General features: G+C 44.3%; 1 protein-coding gene across 1 annotated transcript in view; it reads left to right on the forward strand.

The window, feature by feature from the left end:
* Positions 1-20,956, forward strand: part of MARCHF3 (membrane associated ring-CH-type finger 3) — a 148,582-nt gene that overhangs the window by 109,680 nt on the left and 17,946 nt on the right. The window contains exons 2-3 of the mRNA XM_060006963.1: positions 1,359-1,602; positions 4,461-4,665. Coding sequence (XP_059862946.1) covers positions 1,415-1,602; positions 4,461-4,665 — 393 coding nt within the window. The 5' untranslated portion in view covers positions 1,359-1,414. The remainder of the gene's footprint in view (positions 1-1,358; positions 1,603-4,460; positions 4,666-20,956) is intronic.

Here is a 20,956-nt window from a genome sequence, read left to right on the forward strand (position 1 = left end):
CAGTTGCTGCACATTGTTCTGGAAGTTGGGCAGATCCTATTTTCCAAACCTGTAAGAGTCGAGTAAAATGTAACAAATATCTGGGAGAAAATAACCCTTTGAGGAATTCCAAACATGCTCTTAGGGTTGGGAAGCAAATTTATTTAGACTTGGGGCCTTGATCACCCAGACTGGTTATTGATGGGAACTCAGTCTATCCATCAAGCCTGCCACTGTCCACTGAGTCCAGGCTGTCCCAGGCTCAGGAGCTCGAGGTGAGCAGACTGGGCAGAGATGGTCCGTACGGACCATGAAACGGTGTCCTCTCACCTTTAGACATAAAGAATTCCTCCTGCAAGTTTCTCTTAAGTCCTCTGTTTCTTACACATCACGTGCAGCTCTATTATTGGATGCAGCGGGGTTCCTTACTCCACTGGATCTGAAGGCTTTGAACTTGAGGTCAAGTTCAAGCCCACAGCACACAGATTGGGAACAGAATTTCTTGCACTCTGTGTGGTAGACTATGTGTCAGCGAGGTAAGGCCCTTATTAAGAATGGATTATTCTTCATAGGTGGCAGAGATCTCATTCATCAGTTTCTTGCATTTGCCTGTGTGTTCCCCTATGATAAGGCAAGTGTCCCTGGATTTTAAGTGGTACACAAAAACCCAAAAACTTAGTACTAATGTATTTATTGTAATGTCCTTTACAAATATGTATAACAAGCTCATCAAACTTATCATTTCATGAATAACTTTAAGACAAGGCTAAAATAGGTTAACTTTTTAAAGGAAAGTAATTTTCAAGACACATTGAGCAGATACTTGTGTTATGGAACACAGATATGGGAAAAGTCAGAAAGGTGGTGCATTTTTTTTTTTTTTTTTTAATTTTGGCTGCACCGGGTCTTACTTGCAGCATGTGGGATCTAGTTCCCCGACCAGGTATCAAACCCAGGCCCTCTGCGTTGGAAGCGTGGAGTCTTAACCGCTGGACCACCAGGGAAATCCCCCCAAGCGGTTTTAATAATGGTTCTAGTAACTTTGAGAGAGTGTTAACGAAGACTTACTGCTTCTCTGGCCCAGAGTGCGAGAAGTGCTTATCTTCGCTTCAGATCTGGCTGCAGGGTCATCTTGCCCTCCCCTCTCTGATCCTCGATGTTTACGGACGCTGACATGCTCGGTGTCCTGTTCATAACCACGTCCACTGTCTCTTGTGGGCTGAGTGTGCGCATGCGTTTTAAATGGTAGCAAGATAATGTACGGCGTCTAGGCCACCCCTGTTATTTCTATTAAATAATGACATGATGATGGTGGCCTGTAATTGTCCATTTTCTATTAACCACCCTGACCAAGTAAACTGTTTTCTGATCTCTCTTAGATGGAAATCCTGTATGAATGTGGAAGCCATTAGCAGAGTAATTGCTGTCCGTTACCATGACAACCAGCCGCTGCAGTCACCTGCCCGAAGTGCTGCCAGACTGCACCAGTTCAGCTGCACCCGTGGTGAAGACCGTGGAGGACTGTGGCAGCCTAGTGAATGGGCAGCCGCAGTATGTCATGCAAGTTTCAGCCAAGGACGGGCAGCTGCTTTCAACAGTAGTGCGGACCCTTGCCACCCAGAGGTAGTACCACAGTTAAAATCAATTCGGAGGGCTGTCAGATGGGAAATGCTACAGGGAATGTAATTAGTGCTCAGGTCTTTGTGTCAGGTGAGAGGAGGTACTGGGAGGGGAAAAAAAAAAAACTACACATGTTCTGTCATGGCCGTTTCTATAGCAATGGGGCAAAAAGATAAAACTCACGTTGTGGACGTTTCCGCTTAAAGTCACACTTGCAGAGAGGCAGGCAGGGGAGGATCCCACAAGACACAGGGTTACTTGCTTAACATGTGTTATGTTGACCTTACTACGGTAATTACATTTTCGTTGTCTCCAGGTGCTAACAAAGGTAGCCCTTTGTTATAATAGAATGAAGGAGGCCCCTGGTTTCAGATGACTGAGCCAAAGTGATTGGATACGTGGGCAAAACTTTTGAAGTGACGTTCTGACGTGCACGCTGATCAGCATGCCGTGATGGGGGCTGTCCACAGCTACTTCCTGGGGGAGTCTCCTCTGACACATCCCCACATGGGGGCCTCTTCTGCTGCTTCCTCCTTCGCTCTCCCTGCATCCCAGCCACGATCCTTCATACACACTCTGCCCCGTGAAGTATCATTGTCTCCCCCAAGTGATAGACCGGAGCCAGAATGAAGGCTCTGAGCAGCCCGGAGACGGCTTATCCAGGCCGGCACTTTGTCCCTGGAGGTCTCCTCTGGTGCTCTTGCTGCCCACTGGCAGGTTGAGAGCCACAGGCTGCCTGGCCACTAGGTACTCCTTGGCTTCTCCATTAGTTTCAGAATGGGTAAGTGGGATTGGGACTTACGACTGTAAAATACTGGACTTGCCCATTGGTTTCAGTGCTGACACTTCCGGCCCTGAAACTTTGGGTCAGTCACTCAGACCTCGACTGCTGACCTTGGTCTGAGCAATTCAGCCAACCCCTCCGGTGCAGATACAGGCCCACCTACGTGCCCCTGCAGCAGGACTCCTAGTGACACCACAACATTCTCTGTCCCCCCTCCTAGCCCCGGACGTGGTGGCCACCAGACATGGACTCACACACCGCCACGTGTTGTAAACATTATCCATGTGCCACCTACTTTCAATCCGTGCGGCTATTGCAAAGGGAAGAAATAGGAAAATAAAAGAAAAAGGTCAATATATATTTTTCCACCTCTGGGAAAACTTGTAACAATCCGTTAGGTAGAACTCAGTATACGATGAGGCAGTGAGCATCATTGCTCTGCTGTGAACTGAGACGGATAGTTATCTGTCTGCATATGCCCCCATCACCCTCGAGCCATCAATCACCTCATCTGATCAGGAAGAACAGTCTGCAGAGCTGAAACGACTGAGACCTGTGAGCCGATGTGCGTGTGTGTGTGTGTGTTCTACCACGTAGACACGTAAACCAGAGCTTTTACAGTTTTACACGCATTTGGTTCAGGGTGAATGACAGAGGCCAGTAATAATGAGAGAAAAAAGTCAACTCTTTAAACTTTCTTTTCCCACCCCTGGGCATGAGGGGGTCTTTTGGCAAGGGGGAAGGAGATCCTTTCCTCTTTTAATCCCCTTTTAGCCTTCACTCATTCCCAGGATCATCCCCAGAAAGGCCTTTCCACAAAGATGGAGTCAAAGAGAATGGTGGGCATAAGCCTGGAACACTGTCATCTCTGGGGGACAGGAAGAGGCGGAGAGGGTGGGTAAAGAGTCTGGTCCTTGGGTTGGCGCATACAATGATGACATTTTAAAATCTAATACCCAATAAGGACCTCTAGCAATATAAGATGACATTAATCAGAGAGGGATAGTCCTCCAGTATCCATTGAGAAGTGAGGCCATCTTGGTTTGAGCCTCCCATTGGCCTCTGACTTATGTGATGAGGGCCATGTTTTTTGATTTTCCCCAACCTGAGTTTTTCTACAAGTGAAAACAGTTACCATTAACTAGGCACTTACCACGTGCTGGTCCCTCTTCTAAGCTTGTAATCTGGACTATCTTTTCTCATCCTCACAGTCGCCATATGAGGAAGGCACCATGCTTTGTGCCCATTTCACAGATGAGGAAACTAAAGTCCAGAGAGATGCTGTAACTCACCCAAAGGTAGCCAGCTCGTGAGCAGCAGAGCTGGGGTTCGAGCCCAGGCAGCTGTACTCCAGAGCCTGCCTCACAAACCACTACCCTGTGTGTCCTCACAGAATGTGCAGGGGTGGTGTTTCCAAGTTAAAGGCCAAGCTGTGGACTGAGGCCACCTTGGTAGCACGTACCATTCCTCACTTTCAGCTTACTGTCCTCAGCGTCCCAACGTGCATCCTAGGAAAGCTCCAAGGACCAAGCTGCCACAGCGTCGTGCTCTGGCTCAGACTGCAGTTCTGTGTGGCAGCTTCAGGGCTGGCCGCCAGTCTGTTTCCCTCCTCTCACTCGCCTATCCCACTGAAAGAAGAAAGGAAAGGAACCTCTGGGCATTCAAAAGTGTCCCAGCCTGGTTCAAAAGATGCAGCTTGTCTAGAAACTACAATTGGTGTCGTTTCAAAACAACTTCTTAATAGCTAGGGATGATTTTTATTTTTTGATCGGTAGTTTGCCTGAACTACTTCGATGTCTAAGGTAAGATTAACACATTGCTCCTTTTCACTTGCTTATGACCCTGGGCCCACCTGCTCTGGTATTGGTCACCCCCTATTTCTTTGTATTGACAGAAGTAGATGCCCAAGGACCCCAGCTCCCACTACCGAGTGCCAGTGTAGATCTCGGGTTGTAAACCAGGTGTCTGTTCTGAGCAGCTGCCTCGGGTGAGGGTCCGAAGGACACAGAGCCAGAGGACCACGGCATGGCAGTGGTTTCCAGCCCGTTACCAGCAGGTGCCCCTTCTTCTCTTGCAGCCCCTTCAATGACCGGCCGATGTGCAGGATCTGCCACGAGGGCAGCAGCCAAGAGGACTTGCTCTCTCCATGTGAATGTACAGGGACCCTGGGGACAATTCATCGGAGCTGCCTGGAGCACTGGCTGTCATCCTCAAACACCAGCTACTGTGAACTCTGCCACTTCAGGTTTGCAGTCGAGCGCAAACCCAGGCCGTTAGTGGAGGTCAGTAATTGGGGCACGTCTTGAAAACTTAACTCTAATGAGCAAATGATGTCTGCTTTTATGCCCAGATCACAAACCCTGTGCAGCTTCACTGAAGCACAGTAATAGCTCTGTGTGTGTGTGTGTGTGTGTGTGTGTGTGTGAGAGAGAGAGAGAGAGAGAGAGACAGACAGACAGACAGACAGACAGAGCCAGCACTAAGGAGCCAACAGTAGAAAGGTGACCTCCACAAGGTGGAGACGAGAGAGTGGGAGAAATCAGTGTGAGAAGGGACGTTTAGAGACTTGATCTCCATTTCCCATTCCTGTGACGTGGAGCAAACAGATCAAACACTGTTCTCTTTGCACACCATCTGCTCACCTTGAAGCAACAGATAAATGGGCATTTGGGTTGCCTAGTCTGAGAAATCTTTGTGAAAAAAAATAGCGGCATTGTATAATGCATATAGACCTAGACTTCTGGGTTTGAATAGTAGGTAAGTGACTTCAGCTGTTGGAATTACTATGAGGGTTAAATGAGTTAATATTTATTATACACTTATAATACCAGATACATGTTCAAGTGTTTGAATAAGAAAAGTCTCAGTCTCTCCTAGGAAATTACATGCAAGCTTTTTTCAGCTAATAACCTGAATCTCTTTTCTTAAAGAGATTCTTAGGATTGGAATCTCTTTTCTTAAAGGTGGTGCTGTCAACTCAGCCATTAAAATGTCAGGACATTCCTTTTCCTATTTTAGGGGCCATATGATGCTTCTTTAGACCCAGGGTCTGGTCTTGTATTAACTGGGGGAATTGGAAAAAATTATTAGATTATTTTTGCCTTCTCTCGTACCTAACTTCTAGTCAATCAAAACTTGGATATCGGCAACAAGAAATATTCTAATACATTATGAAGTATAGCTAGTTGAAAGGGATCAACACATTGTGCCTATAATCCGGTCAGGCTGATAACCTCCTCCTTATTTCAGCAGCTGACCCAGTGGAACTTTGACATTAAACTGAGCTAGAAATCAAGAAGCCCTTCTTGGAGGCTATTTAAAATGGTGTATTAGCGCCCTGGCACTAAGACTCTATAGGGAGCTCTGCTTAAACATTCTTTTGGTTTTGACCTTGAAAATTTAATCAGGACCTGTAACTGGGGCCTGTTTTAACTATGACTTGCTTGCCAAATGGCACAAAATTTATTTGACTTGCCCCAATAAACACTATGCTTCTCTTTAAGATTCTGGATCAAGTGACCTCTTAATTTAGGCATCTTGCTCCTTGACATCCACTTCCAGAAATTTGTTTTTGTAGAGTGCTGTGAGGGATTTGGCCCAATGCCGCATTCATTGGGATTTGCATTTCAGAACTTCTCTGCAGAGGGGGAAATATAATTAAATAATAAACAAAGGAGGTGCAGACTTCCAAGCCCAGTGGCAAACGTTAAAAAGAAGCCTATTTCTCCTTTCCAGAAACTTTCTGGAACCTTCCCAAGTTGATATTGCAGCTTCGTCCAGGGAAGCCGACTTCCCAAAGTAAGGAAACCCTGCTTTGAATGGGCTGCATCCAGTGGTCTTTTTTTTACCGGTCTATCCCCAGTAAAGAAGACTTTTGCTTGGTAAAAACCCCAGTGTGTGTATGCATAATACAATAGATAACAAAGGAGGGGGTGTATGTGCGTGCGTGTTAGATAACACACATGTGTGAACCTTTTCAGTCTCAGAGAGGGACACGTACCCCAACACAGAGGTTTCTTCAGAGCTGCTGATGTCAGGCTATAGACAGACTCCAGCATCTTAGGCAACTGTCATTAAACAAGGAAACGAGGCAAATGACCTTGAGAATGTGTGAGGTGCTCTGCAAGATTTAGGGCCTCGCCTACAAAAACTTCACCCAAACGGTCACTGGTGGTGAAATTTTCATTGCACCAATGGAATGTGACATTTTTCAGAGTTAATGATGATTGAACAAGTTGAAAGTGAAAGGCAGACCTTCTCAAGCCGGGGAGGCTGGCCATTTGATCATCCCATGGCGAAATGAACTTGCTGTTTGACCACAAGCAATAAAAAGAAGTTGTCTTTGGTTTCTCAGCTGGAGGACAAATGAGAACCAGGTGCAGGCAGATTTTTAAACAAATGACATTACTAATTGACTTTTATCCTCTTACCAAAGGGTGGGTTTATTCACAGTGAGCATTGCTTCCCAATATGTTTACCTCTAGATGAACACGAATCTTTTTAGTAAATCAGCAAAGCCTGCCTATTTGGGTTAAGCATTAGGAGTATTGTTACTTTATTTCTCATTTTCACTCTTTTGATTGCTTTCATCATTACTTTATTTACCAGTTGGATCTGCCTTCTCATTAAAGCAAGAAAATTCCATAACATTTCATTTCAAAATCAGTGAGATAATAACAACTCCATTGCTAGAGGAAGTGGTTGAAAAAGTCATTTATAAATTTTATTTGTCAGTATCCAAACGTTACATCAGTCGGAATTGTTGTAACACCTCAGACTCCCATTCTTTAGTAAACTCTCAGTCCTCCATTCACCGTAAGCCTTCGTCTTCCTCAGTATTCCTGTTGGGAAGACACTTCCCCTTCCATCTTTTCCTACACTCTCTGCAGCCAGCAGTTGGATGTTCATTTTTAACATATCAGGAACCCAGAGCCATCTTCTACACAGGCTGCTACATAAAGTCTTTCCTCCCTGTCCCTGCAAAAGGGTGAGTTTCTACTCAAAATGGCCAAATCAATAGGCTGGTTACTATTAGCATCTCCAAATAGGGCATCACCTCTCCACTTACCACTGACCATCTGGGTGGTGGCTGTTTCTCTGAGCTGCAGTGTGGAGGGTGAGCTACAGGCTCTCTGTGATCTCTTTGGCCTCTATAAGGCTCAAATTCTTGGGCAAAAAAATACATTCTACACTTAAAATAAGTACATTGTATGGTAAGTAAATTATACTTCAGTAAGTTGCTTGTGTATGTCTACTTACTTACCCACCTACATGGCGGAACTAAATCTGTTAGTCTTTTAAGTTCATTGCCAGTTTTATACCCTAAATATTTTCTTGGTGCTAAGTAAGCAAGTATAACAAGAGTTAGTTTCAACCCAAGAGAGCTGCACTGCGATCATCCGGTTTATTCAATTATGGATGAATTTCCTCCACTGTCCAGCTAAGGTAAATCTCCTAAGATCTGTGCCTACTTGGGCAAAGCTTGAAAGGAAAGCATTCGAACCGTCCATAGCAAAAAGGAAGAGCAGATGTAACCCACATACATATCATAGCTACACAGCCAGCACTTCTCTCACGAAAGCTACATATTTTTTGTTGATGACAGAAAATGTACCCAGTGGCGATTTGTCAGATGAATTAGCTCCAAAATATTGACCTGGTATTGGCAGAAAATAGACATCCACTAACCATAAAAGGATTCTCGGAATGACCAACCTGGGTAGTTTTATGGTCTCCTCCCTGCTCATTTTCAGTTTTCCTCATTTCTATCTGTAAGTTGAACTCTAATACCATTCTTTTATAAGGGTGAAATACAGCAAACCAATAAAAATATCACAGTTTGTTCCCAAAAATGTGCGCCTTGACTTCAGCCTGTTGCCACGATTGCATATCGGATTGAGCAGTTTGCCAAGGAAGCCCAGGTCGCTATGTGCAAGTAGCGTGCTTGCAACATCAGCTTCTAGTGATGGGAATATCTGCCAGTGGGCTTTCCTAAGACGTGTATCAGTAACACCCACCCTTGCCCGGGAAACTCATGAAGTAATAGGTCAGCTCAACCATGTCGTGATTAAAGTGAAACAGCCAGGAAATGGTGGAAACCTGCAGGAAAGGCTTCCTAGGATCTGATCTTCCTCCAATCAGGGAGACATGGTGATGTTTCACAGAAGGAGTGATTAGGTTTCCATATTCCTATTTCCTTTACCCAACCCCAGCTGACTGATAAGAATTGTATGAACAATTTAAAAGCTGTTCCCTGTGAGTCAGAGGTTGAGCTAAATTGAAACAGACTGTTTTCACACATATCAGTTACTCAGAATAATAGGATATAAAGGGAGCTGAGGATTAAGGATTTTTTTTTCAAACTTTTTATTTATAATTTTTTTTTTAAGTCACTGGAGGAAAATGGTTTTAAAGTGTGCCCTGGATTCACTGTCATCTCCAGCTGTACAACAGGGAGCAGAGTTGAACTGCTGTGAAGAAATGCCTTTGTACCTTGGCCCTTCACTATTTAATAGATTTGAGACTTCACTGAAACCCTCCTACTGTGTTTCTATCAGACTTAGGTGAGGACGTTGCTCGCTTCGTTGTAGTGGGTTGGGTTTGGTTTTGATTTCCTTTTAATATTTATTTATTTTATTTTATTTTTGGCTGCGTCAGGTCTTAGTCGCGGCACGCGGGATCTTCATTGAGGCGTGTGGGATCTTTCCTTGAGGCACACGGGCTTCTGTCTAGTTGTAGCGCACGGTTTTCTCTCTAGTGTGACATGTGGGTTTTCTCTTTCGTTGTGGCGCACGGGCTCCAGAGCGCATGGGCTCTGTAGTTTGCAGCACTCAGGCTCTCTAGTTGAGGCGTGCGGGCTTAGTTGCCCCACGGCATGTGGGATCTTAGTTCCCCGACTAGGAATTGAACCCACGTCCCCTGCCTTGGAAGGCAGATTCTATACCACTGGACCACAAGGGAAGTCCCTGGTTTCGATTTTTAATGTATTCTTGTAAGTAGAAACGTGAGCTTTGTGTTTCAGAGTATTCATTTTCATCAGCAAACACTTGTAGCATTGGGATAATTAGGGAATGACACCAAGGGGGTGTAAACTGATTGAGAAAACTTCCCAGGCATGAGGACCACCTACTTCCTCGAAGGAAGGCAGGCAAGCTCCCCTCTTCATTCCAACCTGCGAGTGAAGGGCAGGCCAGTGAGAAAGGTGGCTGGACCATAATCACAGCATGTGATAGGCAATCACGAAGCCTCTGTTCGTTGAATAAACGGATGAATGGAGAACCTTCCCTCCCCCAGTTGCAAATCCTGTATTGTACTTGGGGCCTGTGGTTGTAAATCAAAGAAAATGACCCTTTGCCCTTGCAGTTCAGGACAGACACAGTTGGACAAGGGCTTATATGACACAAACTGGCACCACTGCTTTGAGCCACACAACAGATGTGATGATTCTCACAAATCCTGGCTCCCGTTCGGTCATCAGTCCTCCATGAGGTTTTCAAGAATGGCAGGTGGCAGGAGCCCTGTACCACTGGTAGCCAGTGGGGAGAAAACGGGTGCTTCAGGGCTGGGCAGGGAGACACTTGCCCGAGTCAGAGGAGGGTTTTGGGGGATGGGGAGGACCAGGCCATTTGGAAAGATTCAGGCCCAGCTGGCGTTTGTCAAGCTTTTCTGAATCCAAACTCTGGGCAAGCAAAGGCTTCACCATAGTATTGGGGGAAAACGATCGTCTTACCCATTTGGTAGATGAAGACACAGGTTTCCGGTGGTTATGTGAGGTCAGGATCCCAGTGAGGAGGAAGGAAGGTCTCAGGAGCTGCACTCAGGCCTCGCTCTCTCCTCCTGTGTTCTGGAGGGACGAATGGAAGAGAAGCACCGCGGCAGCATTTGCGCAGTGGGATGGGGGAGGGATTTACCTGAACCCACCAGGAGTTCCCACTTCCCACCTTCCCGTGCACTGAGCACAGGTCCTCAGCTCTCCTGGGGCGGATCAGGCCCCTCCTCTATGGCTCCATCTCCCAGAGGCAGCACTTCCACCCGCTCCAGACCAGGCTAAGGCCTCCCAAAGCAGAGTCAGGACTCGTAGCATGAAGGACAAAGGAAAGATAACGTACCAGAAAGGGGAGCGTGTGGAGGGACTTTGTGTCTGTTTTCCGGACAACACGGCAAAGACCCACTGAGTGACATCTGTGCCGGTGACTTTTCCTAGCAGGGCTTAACATCCTGGCCGTGGCTACTGTTCTAGAACCATGAGACAGCCAGCTGGCTGCCCACCACCTCAGTGAGAACCTGAACAAGTCATTTCTCCTCTTAATGCATCAGCTTCCTCACCAGTGAAACAGAGCAGAACTAGCCAACTGGCGACCTCATTCACGCACACAGGTGTGCTTTATTGAATTAACACTTTTTAGTGTGAATGCCTTCAGGTGAGACATGCATGCACTTTCCAGTTCCCCCAGGCCTTGCCTTTTGCTTACACCCACCCAGCCCTCTTCACCCTCTTGCATTACGTGCCCACTATTTACATTTGAGATTCCAGAATTGGGTGATGTCTTTCAAAGAGTTTAAAAGGGTTCGCTAATGCTATGTGACTTCTTTCTACCAACATCTTTCTTCCAGGGTAACACAGACTGAACTTAATGATCTCCCTTCTATTGTCTGCATATTATTAGTGGCTGGTTCAACATCACACAATAAATGAACCACTAAGAGACAGGGTGCTAGCACCAACAGTGGTGAGAAGTACGTTGCACCGCAGCATCCCTTAGTGTTGGCCAAGCACTTCCCTGACCTCTGATAAGGTTGCTGAGCAAGCCACCAGCCTCCCCATCCTTTGTCCAGCAGCTGAGATGACCTGCCTGATGACCGAAGTCCAGCGATGCTTGATCCTGCAGTTGTTCAGTCTTGGATTTTTCTCTTGGTTCTGGTGATTAATTTGGCAGTTGCTTCGTTACTTAAAGCTTAGTTACAAAGAAGCTGTTTTAAGGTACCTATTAAATTCGCAGCTTGCTTCATTAAAAATCACTTCATTAAAAAAGTAAGCCAACTGAAGTGTTCACACGGCCATGCCAGATGAAAGGGAGCTAACTGACTGGTGCCTGGGTTTTCAGCCCATCCAACTGCTCGGAAAGGACTAATTTGGGGGGGAAATCCTGTTCCATGCACTAAAAGAATTACATGACCAATTCTAGTATTTTAAATTGTATTGATACTTACAGTAAGCTTGGGTTGAAATACAAATTAGAATTCACATTTTCAAGAGGACCTTTCTTGGTCCTAGTAGCTGCCCTCAACCCCTCTCCACCTGAGGGTTTCCTGCAGCAAGGCGCAAAGATGCGAAACACCAAGAATTGTTTCACACAATTTTTAATTTTAATTATTCTGTGCTTTAACACATACAGAGGAGGGCAAAGAACAATATATAAACAGGTTTGTATCTACCACCTAGAATTAACGAATGTCACCATTTTGTGAGTGACATACCTTTCAAAGAACAGCTTCTTGAGGGGGCAGGGAGAAAGTGTCTGGAGTCGTCACTAATTCATCCTCAGGGAGTCTCAAAGACAGGAGAAAATTCAGCCAGTTTCCCTGAAGCACATCTGGGCCGAGAACAAGAAGTAAACAGAATGAGAGAGATAATCCTGAAAGATTCCAGCCCCTTTGAGCTACCTCCAAATGTAAGAACAAATAGTACAGGTAGTGCTGGCCACCAAGGGGTCCACTTCTTGGAAAGGTAGCCAATTCGAAGTTACTATATGGGAGTTCGGGGGGCAGCGGGTAGAGGGGAAGGTGTCCCTGGGCAGCTGGCGGGAGAGCTTTGTAAAGGCGGGTGTGATCCAGGAGCAGTGAAATGTCACTAAATGAATACATCCAGTAATCATCTCTCTCCTAAGTCCTGCCGAAATAACAAGGCACAATTAGCTCACAGGAGCTGCCCTGTGCAGGTAGAAGGCACCAGGTTGAACTGAAGTGAGACATAAATTGCATAAGCCCTGGTGCAGACTTCAGGTGCAGAGTTACCAAATATGCATGAAACTCCCCGCTGAGGGCTTCTGCCTGCCCTGCTCTTGCCTTTTCAGTTGTAAGTGCCAACACCTGACACTTTTAAATCCAGAGAAAGCATACACATTTTTAAACACATAATGGTGTGAAATATTGTGAGCAGTACATGATTATGGTTAAATGCTGCCTAATGGGCAATTATATTCGAATGAGCCAAGTGGAGAAGTATCCTCAGTTAAGCAGTGGGAGCTCAGTGGTCATTTATTCACTGAATAACACCCTGCTTTGCCCATCTATGCTAAGATCTTCGTTTTCTAGCACAGGCACAGATCTTGACATGACACTCCAATCCTGGGGCATTCATTCATTTCACTGTGACTCCATCTATTTTTATCCTTAAGATGTTCACACTCCAGAGTTTTCTCTTCTTTAATTATTTAACCATTTCCTAGGCAGAGGGGAAATATTATATGCTATACACTTTATATAGTCATCTTATTTCAATGTCTCGGGTATCCCTAGAATGGATATTATCCCGTTTGGTAGATAAGGAAGCTGGGATTCTGAAATGTCACCCTTCAGAGATCTTAAAGACTTTCAGCCACAGGGCTAGTAAGCAGAGAAGGCAGAAGAATGCAGGTTCCTCTGGCTCCAGAGTCCATGCACTTGCCACCATACCTGGCTTCTTCCTTCCTGGCTCAAGACTACTTTCTTTCACTTGCTTATTGACACACACAGGTGCAAGCACACACAGAAGCGAGGACAGCCAGCCTTTCTAAGGGACTAAATGTTCCTTAAAAGGGGGAGAATGCAAAAAGTGATGATTAAAGCCCTGATTTCCTCTTGACATTGGCTTCGTCCGTGAAATCCAGAGCTGTTAGCAGGGAGGGAAGGATGAACGGGCAGAGCAGAGAGAATTTTTAGGGCAGTGTACACCACTGCAATGGTGGCTACCTGTCGTTATACATGTGTCCAAACCCACAGAATGTACACCGGGAGTGAACCCTAATATAAACTGTGGACTTGGAGTGATGATGACGTGTCAATCTAGGTCCATCGACTGTAGCAAATGTACCAGTCTTGAGGGGAGGATGTTGATGATGGGGGAGGTTGTACATGTGGGGAGGCACTGGGTATATTGGGCCTCTCTGTACTTTCCACTCAATTTTGCTGTGAATCTAAAACTACTTCTAAGAAGTGAAGTCCATTAAAACAACACAACCACAACGAGCTGTGCCAGCCTCCTGGGTGCTGGGACAGTGGAATGGCAGTTCTTCTCTGTGCTCCTGATACCCTGGTCTCGGGGAAACAAAGCTCTTAGGTACACCACCCTATTAGAAGCCAGAAAACTCATTCTTCATTTCCAAGGGACTTTACACACCCTGACTTTTTCCCTTTCCATCCAGTTACTCTTTCTCTGCACTTGCGTCTTCATTTCCGTGAGTCATTATGTCACCCATTTCTTCTGAGATCTCTCCTAAGGGAGAGATGTTATTAGAAAGCCTGGTGAACTCAAAATGTTTGAGCATTTTCCCTCCTTTCAGGAACAGGTTGTGAAGGTTAATCGCTCATAATATGGTGGTACACACACGCGAGGTAAATTTCTTTAAAGACTGTCATCTACATAACTCGGATAGGTGACACTGGTCTTGCAGCTCATGAAGGAGAACCCTGGTTTTTCTCTTGAATTATGTATGTAATTGCCTCGGTTCTTCGCTTCCCTTTCTTGACAGGTGCCGCAGATTTGGGGAAAGATAAGAAAAACCCTGTCAGGTCTTGTCGCTTTACTTTCCTCCTCCATATTGTTCACTAAACTTACATTCCTGTGCGGTGCCTCACGGCTGCCTGACTTCATTCGTGAAGAGACAGGGACCCCGTGAGATTGTCTGGGATAAAACTGTTTCTTTGCCATCCATTATTACAGAGCTAGAGGGATAGGTTTATGCTGTGATGGATACATGAGAGCAAAGTTATGTTTGTGTGTGTCTAACATGAAAGAGAAAAAAAGTCTTTTGAAGCTTTTAGTTTAGAATACTGAAAAGCAGGCTTAATTCTTCGGTGTGCCACCTACTAAAATGTGTAAAACATCTGTTTGTGAAGACTGAGGTCAGATTAAAAGAAGAAAATGAAATATTTTCTACTCATTATTTTATCATCACTTCACCTCCAGCGACCCTATTAGAGACAGAAAGTTGGCATAAATGGTGAAGTTCAAAATCTTTTAGGGCTCTGAGGGAAAATGGCTAGTGTAGTATACATGAAATGCTGCTGACAGGTAGGAATAGCAGGAAAGTTGTAAAATAGAGTTTATAGGCATTAAGGACATATCTGTGCAGAGTCAATAAAAGCAGAAATCAGCAGATGAAGAGAAAACATTCACCATCCTAGAAAATTATGCAGCCCCTCCTAACACTTTGCTTACTTCCAAAGGCTAGATCTTTGCATTAAAGCTGGCCGATGATGGGAGACAAGGCCTGAGAGATGAAAGTAAGAAAAGGGCTCTAATATTTTGCTAAACACTGGCTCATCTGCTTAAAAGCTATGAGTTTAATGTTGAAACCCAGAAGTCATTCGTTCATCAAAATATACACATTTTCGACTGCTTGTAAGATGTACCTGACAGATGCATATGTCTGAAGAATGACCCTGTTGGATGAAGCTATGGCAAGGCGGAAAGAAATATCTACAAAACAGGGTTCATGCCGGCGGTGGGGAGGGGGGGGTCTGTAGGGAAATCTACAAGACACTTCAAGTCACTTTTACCAAGGCTGTTTTTCGGTCTCAGATTTTTTAAAACACGTTTATTCAGATACAATTCATTTACCACATAGTTCACGGATTTGAAGCATACAATGCAGTGACATTCAGTGTATTCACAGAGTTCAGTAACCATCACCACAGTCAATTTTTTTAATAAAAAAATTTTTTTTAATTTGTCTACAGAAATTTCACTCCTAGGTATATACTTACAGAAATGCATACCTGTGTTCACCATGAAACATGTACAGCAATGTTCAGAGCAACACTACCTATACTTGCCAAAAACTGTATAAAATCCATGTGTCCATCTCTAGCAGACAGGGCTGGAACCAGAGTGAGGTAAGTGAAGCCCTTACCTCAGGAGCAAAATTTAAATGGTGCCCAAAAATCTAATACTCAAGATAAATAATATTTTAGTGTGATGGATTTTGTCAATCAAAAGTAATGCAAAAACTCCATGATGAACAAAATATCAAATTTTTAAATAAAAGCAGGATCAGTATTACTGATTTTTCCTCAGGCTTCAGGATGGCTTGGCACAGAAATGACAGTAGAATGGACAAATAAATTATGCTATACGCAATGAGAATAAATGAACTACAACTACAACAATAGCATAGATGAATCTCACAGATATAATGTTAAGCAAAACAAGCCAGACACTAAAGTGTATGTACTGGTGACTCAAAAATAGGCAAAGTTCTTGTTCAAAAGTAGGTGAAACTAATCTAGGATATTAAAAATCAGGATAGTGATTTCCCTTGGAAGGGGGCATGGGAGGGGAAGGAGGGTTCTGTAACTCTAGGAATATTCTATTTCTTGATCTGTATGTTTCATGGGTTTTAAACTTTGGGAGAATCCAAACCAGCTTATTTATGATTTGTGTACTTTTTATATGTGCTAAAAAAAATTTAGGAGTTGTCTTACTCTAGACCTAGAGATTATCATACTAAGTAAAGTAAGTCAAAGACAAATATCATATATCACTTATATGTGAAGTCTTAAAAAATGATACAGATGAACTTATTTACAAAACAGAAGCAGACTCACAGACATAGAAAAGAAACTTAGGGTTACCAAAAGGTAAACAGGGGGAGAGATAAATTAGGAGTTTGAGATTAATTTATACACACTACTATATTTGGGATTAACAGATACATACTATTACAGATAAAATAAATAAACAACAAGGACCGCCTGTGTAGCACAGGGAACTGTATGCAATATCTTGTAATAACTGATAATGGAAAAGAATCTGAAAAAGAATATAGATATACATATATGTGTATATATATATATATATCTATACACACTCATATATATGTATAACTGAATCACTTTGCTGTACACCTGAAACATTGTAAATCACCTACAGTCCAATTTTTTTTTTTTTTTTTATGGCTGCAGTGGGTCTTCGCCAATGCGCGGGCCCTCTCTAGTTGCGGCGAGCGGGAGCCACTCCTCGCCGCGGTGCGCGGGCCTCTCACCGCGGTGGCCTCTCCCGCTGCGGAGCACGGGCTCCAGGCACGCGGCCCCAGCAGCCCTGGCCTGCGGGCTGCAGAGCGCAGGCCCAGCAGCTGCGGCGCACAGGCCTAGCTGCTCCACGGCACGTGGGATCCTCCCGGACCAGGGTTCGAACCCGCGGCCCCTGCCTTGGCAGGAGGCTTCTTAACCACTGTGCCACCAGGGAAGTGTCTATAATTCAATTTTTTAAATGTGTGGGAAAACGAAAAGTATTACAAAAATAAAAAATAAAATTGAAAAAAGAATTCCCCTACTTAGAAGTGACAATATATACAAGCGACTTCAAGATGAGATGAGCCCCTGGAGGAGGAGACCACAGTCAATTTTAGAACATTTTCATCACCCTAAAAAGAAACCTCACACCCTTCGGCCTTCACTCTCCAGTCCTCACATCCCCGCCCCAGCTCCCTCCCCCCAGCCCAATGCAACCAAGAATCTATTCTATATCTCTATGATTTGCCTATTCTGGACATTTCCTATAAATGGAACCCTGCAGCGCGTGGTCCTTTGTGACTCGTTTCCTTCACGTAGCATAAGGTTTGCAAGGTTCAGTGTCAGATTTTATAGAAAGCGTATCTTAGCCTTCCTTGCTATCATTTTTACTTGACTCCTTCTCAACATCCTATTTACCTTAATATACTACCATTTACTGAGTCCTTACCCTGAGCCACTGTTCTAGGCACTTTCGTGTTCTACTATTTGTATGTACAACCTTCTCCATTTTAGAAAGGAGAAAACGAGCACAGAGGTGTGGATGGTGTACTTCCCTTTTAAAGTTTTGTCTTTTCCCTATCACAATTTATGTGATGAAACCCTGTTCGCTTTTTTTTACTCTTTTATTGTGTGGAAATCATCTGTGCATTGATTTTTTTTATGTGGTCTGAAGTTTAGCCATCTTTGTCCAGGAAAAGTCCTTTTTTCCTTTAAGCCCTTTAATTTAATTGGGCTGCTTTCATGATTCTGCTGCCCTACAACTGCACAATTAATTTTTTAAATATTATAGTTTGTGCCCCAGGTTGATTTTTTTCTTAAACCAGGGTCTAAGGAGAGATTACGGATTCTCAGAAGGCAGTCAAATCCTACTGCCCATATTCCCATATTCATCAAAGCTCAGAGAGTTGGATTAGACCAAAGAGTGTCTTAAGACAGTTTAGGAAGATACCCTGGAACAGTGCTTCTTCTCCGCAAATATGTTTGAGAATCAGATCAAAGCTTGAACTCTCTCCCCTGAAATGCACAGACACCCAGTGTTCAAATAAAGTCACAAAGGTTTTCTGAAGCCCTATGCCCAGGGTCAAAGACCCCTGACCTAGTAGGATAGATAGTTATATAAGCTGCAAGGGAACATGTAGATTTTCCAAAAGTGTCTCTTGCACCCTTAAAATGTTTTAAGCGTGAAAAGTAAGGGAAACTTATCAACCCTTCACTGTAAATTCCTTCTTCTGTGAGGAGGCCACATTATAACTCTGGGGTGCCACAACAGCGGATATGATTTGCTAGTCTTGATGGGAGGGCTGCTGGTTCAGTTCTGCACGTATACGGGACTGGGCTAGTTATTAACTTGGGTTCTTCCATGGTTGGCTTGGTTCTGCCATGAGGGCACATGTCTCAGGATCGCTCATGCTAAAAATGCATGTGTGTCTCCCGATTGGAGTCGAGCTTTCCCACAGGCAGCAGCAGCTGTGTTCATCCAGCCAGTCTCCGGCTTGCCCGTCTGTAAATGCCAGTCCCTGACGTCATGACCCCTGTCAGGGAGCCGTTGCCTCTACCCATTAAGAATGTCTTCCCTGAAGGCAGCTCTGGGAGATTTGTAGCAAAATGGTCTACAAACATTGAACATAATCAAAAGAAGTAATGCCAGCAAGATGGAAACCATCACCCTCCCCTCACGTGACACCGCAGCGTATTTCTACCTGGTGGTCTGATATTCCGGGCCCCATACCTAATGGAGGGTATCTGAAGAGTCCAGGGGAGTGGCTGGGGGAGCCTGGACAGAGAGGGGGAGACTCTTTCACCTGGATGTGAGGAGGCTAAGGAAGGGCATGTCTGAAATCTTACAAATCATGAACAACTTAGATAACGTGAGCATGACGTTCATAGCACGATCCAAATTACATGAATGCTGGTGGGCTCCCCTTGAAATCTGAGGGCAGGAGTGTCCAACAAAAATAAAGAGGTTCCGGCAAATACTGCAACTCATGAACTTAAGACATTGCCTTCGGTGGAGCCTTGAGAGATTCCAGATCCATTCGTTGCTAAGATGTGTCTAACGTCAGCAAGGTCAGACAGGCCCTAAATATTTGGGGAACTTTTTGGCAGCAAAACATTGGACTGTAAGCACTGTGAACGTAAAAGTTCCTCTGTTCTCACAGTTGTCCATCTAGCAGAAAGTTCCTCTTTTCACAGTATTCCCATCCTTGCTGACTTTGGGAATATATAGCCCTGGTGAGAATGTCTCTTCTATCCTGTATTTTACACATGCATCATATTTCAGTGAAATCCCTCCACCACACTCTGCTTGGATAGCTTTCATACTCACATTCTCACTACATCTGAGGGACACAGATTTTTTAATGTGGTCCCATTTTGAGGACCTGGCTGTGAATTTGATTTCTCCCTCTCTATTCCTTTAAATATCCCCAATTCTTAAAATAGGGATGTGTTATCCTTATTCATGCTATTCATCATATTCTCATCTTCTGTACAGTGTTCCAACTGGGGTTCTTACTTGGTACCCTGTCCTGGCATCTTTTACCCCATGATCCTGTCTTTCTGCTGGAAGTAATTATTCGAAGCTCCGGAAACCTGGGCTCCAACCACAGACCAGCAGAAAGGGTGTTAGATGCCAGCAGCTTTACCAGCTGGAGCGCCAGGGGCCCCGTAAGAGCCAAAAGGAAGCGGAGCTCCAGGAACTGGGAGCTGCTGTATGTGTCCTGTTTATAGTAGACTACATGGTATGATTCCATTGGCTCCCAGAGTAATCATTTTTATTGTTGGCCCTATGCGTTTTATTGATTAATTTCTTCTGCAAATTTCTGTTTTCTTTCTCTTCATCCTCTCTTGGTTGTTTATCTCATCTTCTTATGTTTCCGGCTTTACATGGATCACATATGCCACATAATTCTGCAGTACCTTCTCATACTTTGTTTTTGTTTTTTTTAAGATTTTTTTGGATGTGGACCATTTTTAAAGTCTTTATTGAATTTGTTACAATACTGCTTCTGTTTTATGTTTTGTTTTTTTTGGCCACGAGGCATGTGGGATCTTAGCTCCCCGACCAGAGATGGAACCCCGCACCCCCTGCATTGGAAAGCGAAGTCTTAACCACTGGACCGCCAGGGAAGTCCCGCTTCTCATGTTTTGGATAAGCAGTCTCCATTTGGCTGTGATCACACAGTGATGATCTAAACTAATTAGAGCCAAATGATTTGCATTTTACTTATATCTGAAATTGCAAGTGAATATATAAAATTATTTTGCCATCTAATCCTGCTATGCTGCTAATCTTATCCTTGGAAAATTTCAAACCATTGGTGTGAGTGTGTGTAGCATTTGTTTAAATAATGCTGAAGCCAAATTATAATGTTCCAGACACAAATATAATACTTATGGAGCATTAGAGTCCATTAACTGGCTTACCGGCCCGAGGAGTGTCACAGATATCTAGGGTGTCCCTGAATATGATGTACACTTCAGCCAGATCACAGCTGTGAAGGCCCAGAGCAACTGCTAAGCATGTGTCTGTGACAGAAATTACTTTACTGGATTTGAGCAGAAGAGTCGGGGAAGTGATTTTATATCTATATGTATACATTTCAGTTAAACCCATCTGATTTCTACTCAAAGCGATCCCCAGGTTAAGAAGGATTTGTGTATTTCTTTGGCTAGTATTTATCAAGCACAAACTAAATATTTTAGGAAATGGGGATATAACTGTGAACAGGTCAGAAGAACGCTGTGTACTAATAGAGTTTACCTGCTAGGAAGCAAGACAGAATAAGCAAGTAAATAAATAAAAAGATTATCTGTGATGGTGATACAAGTTATAAAGGAAGAAACAAACTCTTGTGGTAAAGGATGACCAGAGAGGGAGAAGGTAGGGGCTTGTGAAGGCCTCTCTGAAGAGGTGACCTGTGAACCCAGGACCCATGAGAAGGAACCAGATGTGGGAAGAGTAGCAGGCAGAAGCAACAGCCACTGCAAAGGCTCTGAGCCAGGCCAGTTCGGTATTTCTGAAACAGGAAAAAACACTGCAAAGGAGCACTGTTTGAGGGGTCAAAGGAGCTAGATTTG

The sequence above is a fragment of the Delphinus delphis genome, chromosome 3 (assembly GCF_949987515.2).
Source record: "Delphinus delphis chromosome 3, mDelDel1.2, whole genome shotgun sequence".
NCBI lineage: Eukaryota > Metazoa > Chordata > Mammalia > Artiodactyla > Delphinidae > Delphinus > Delphinus delphis.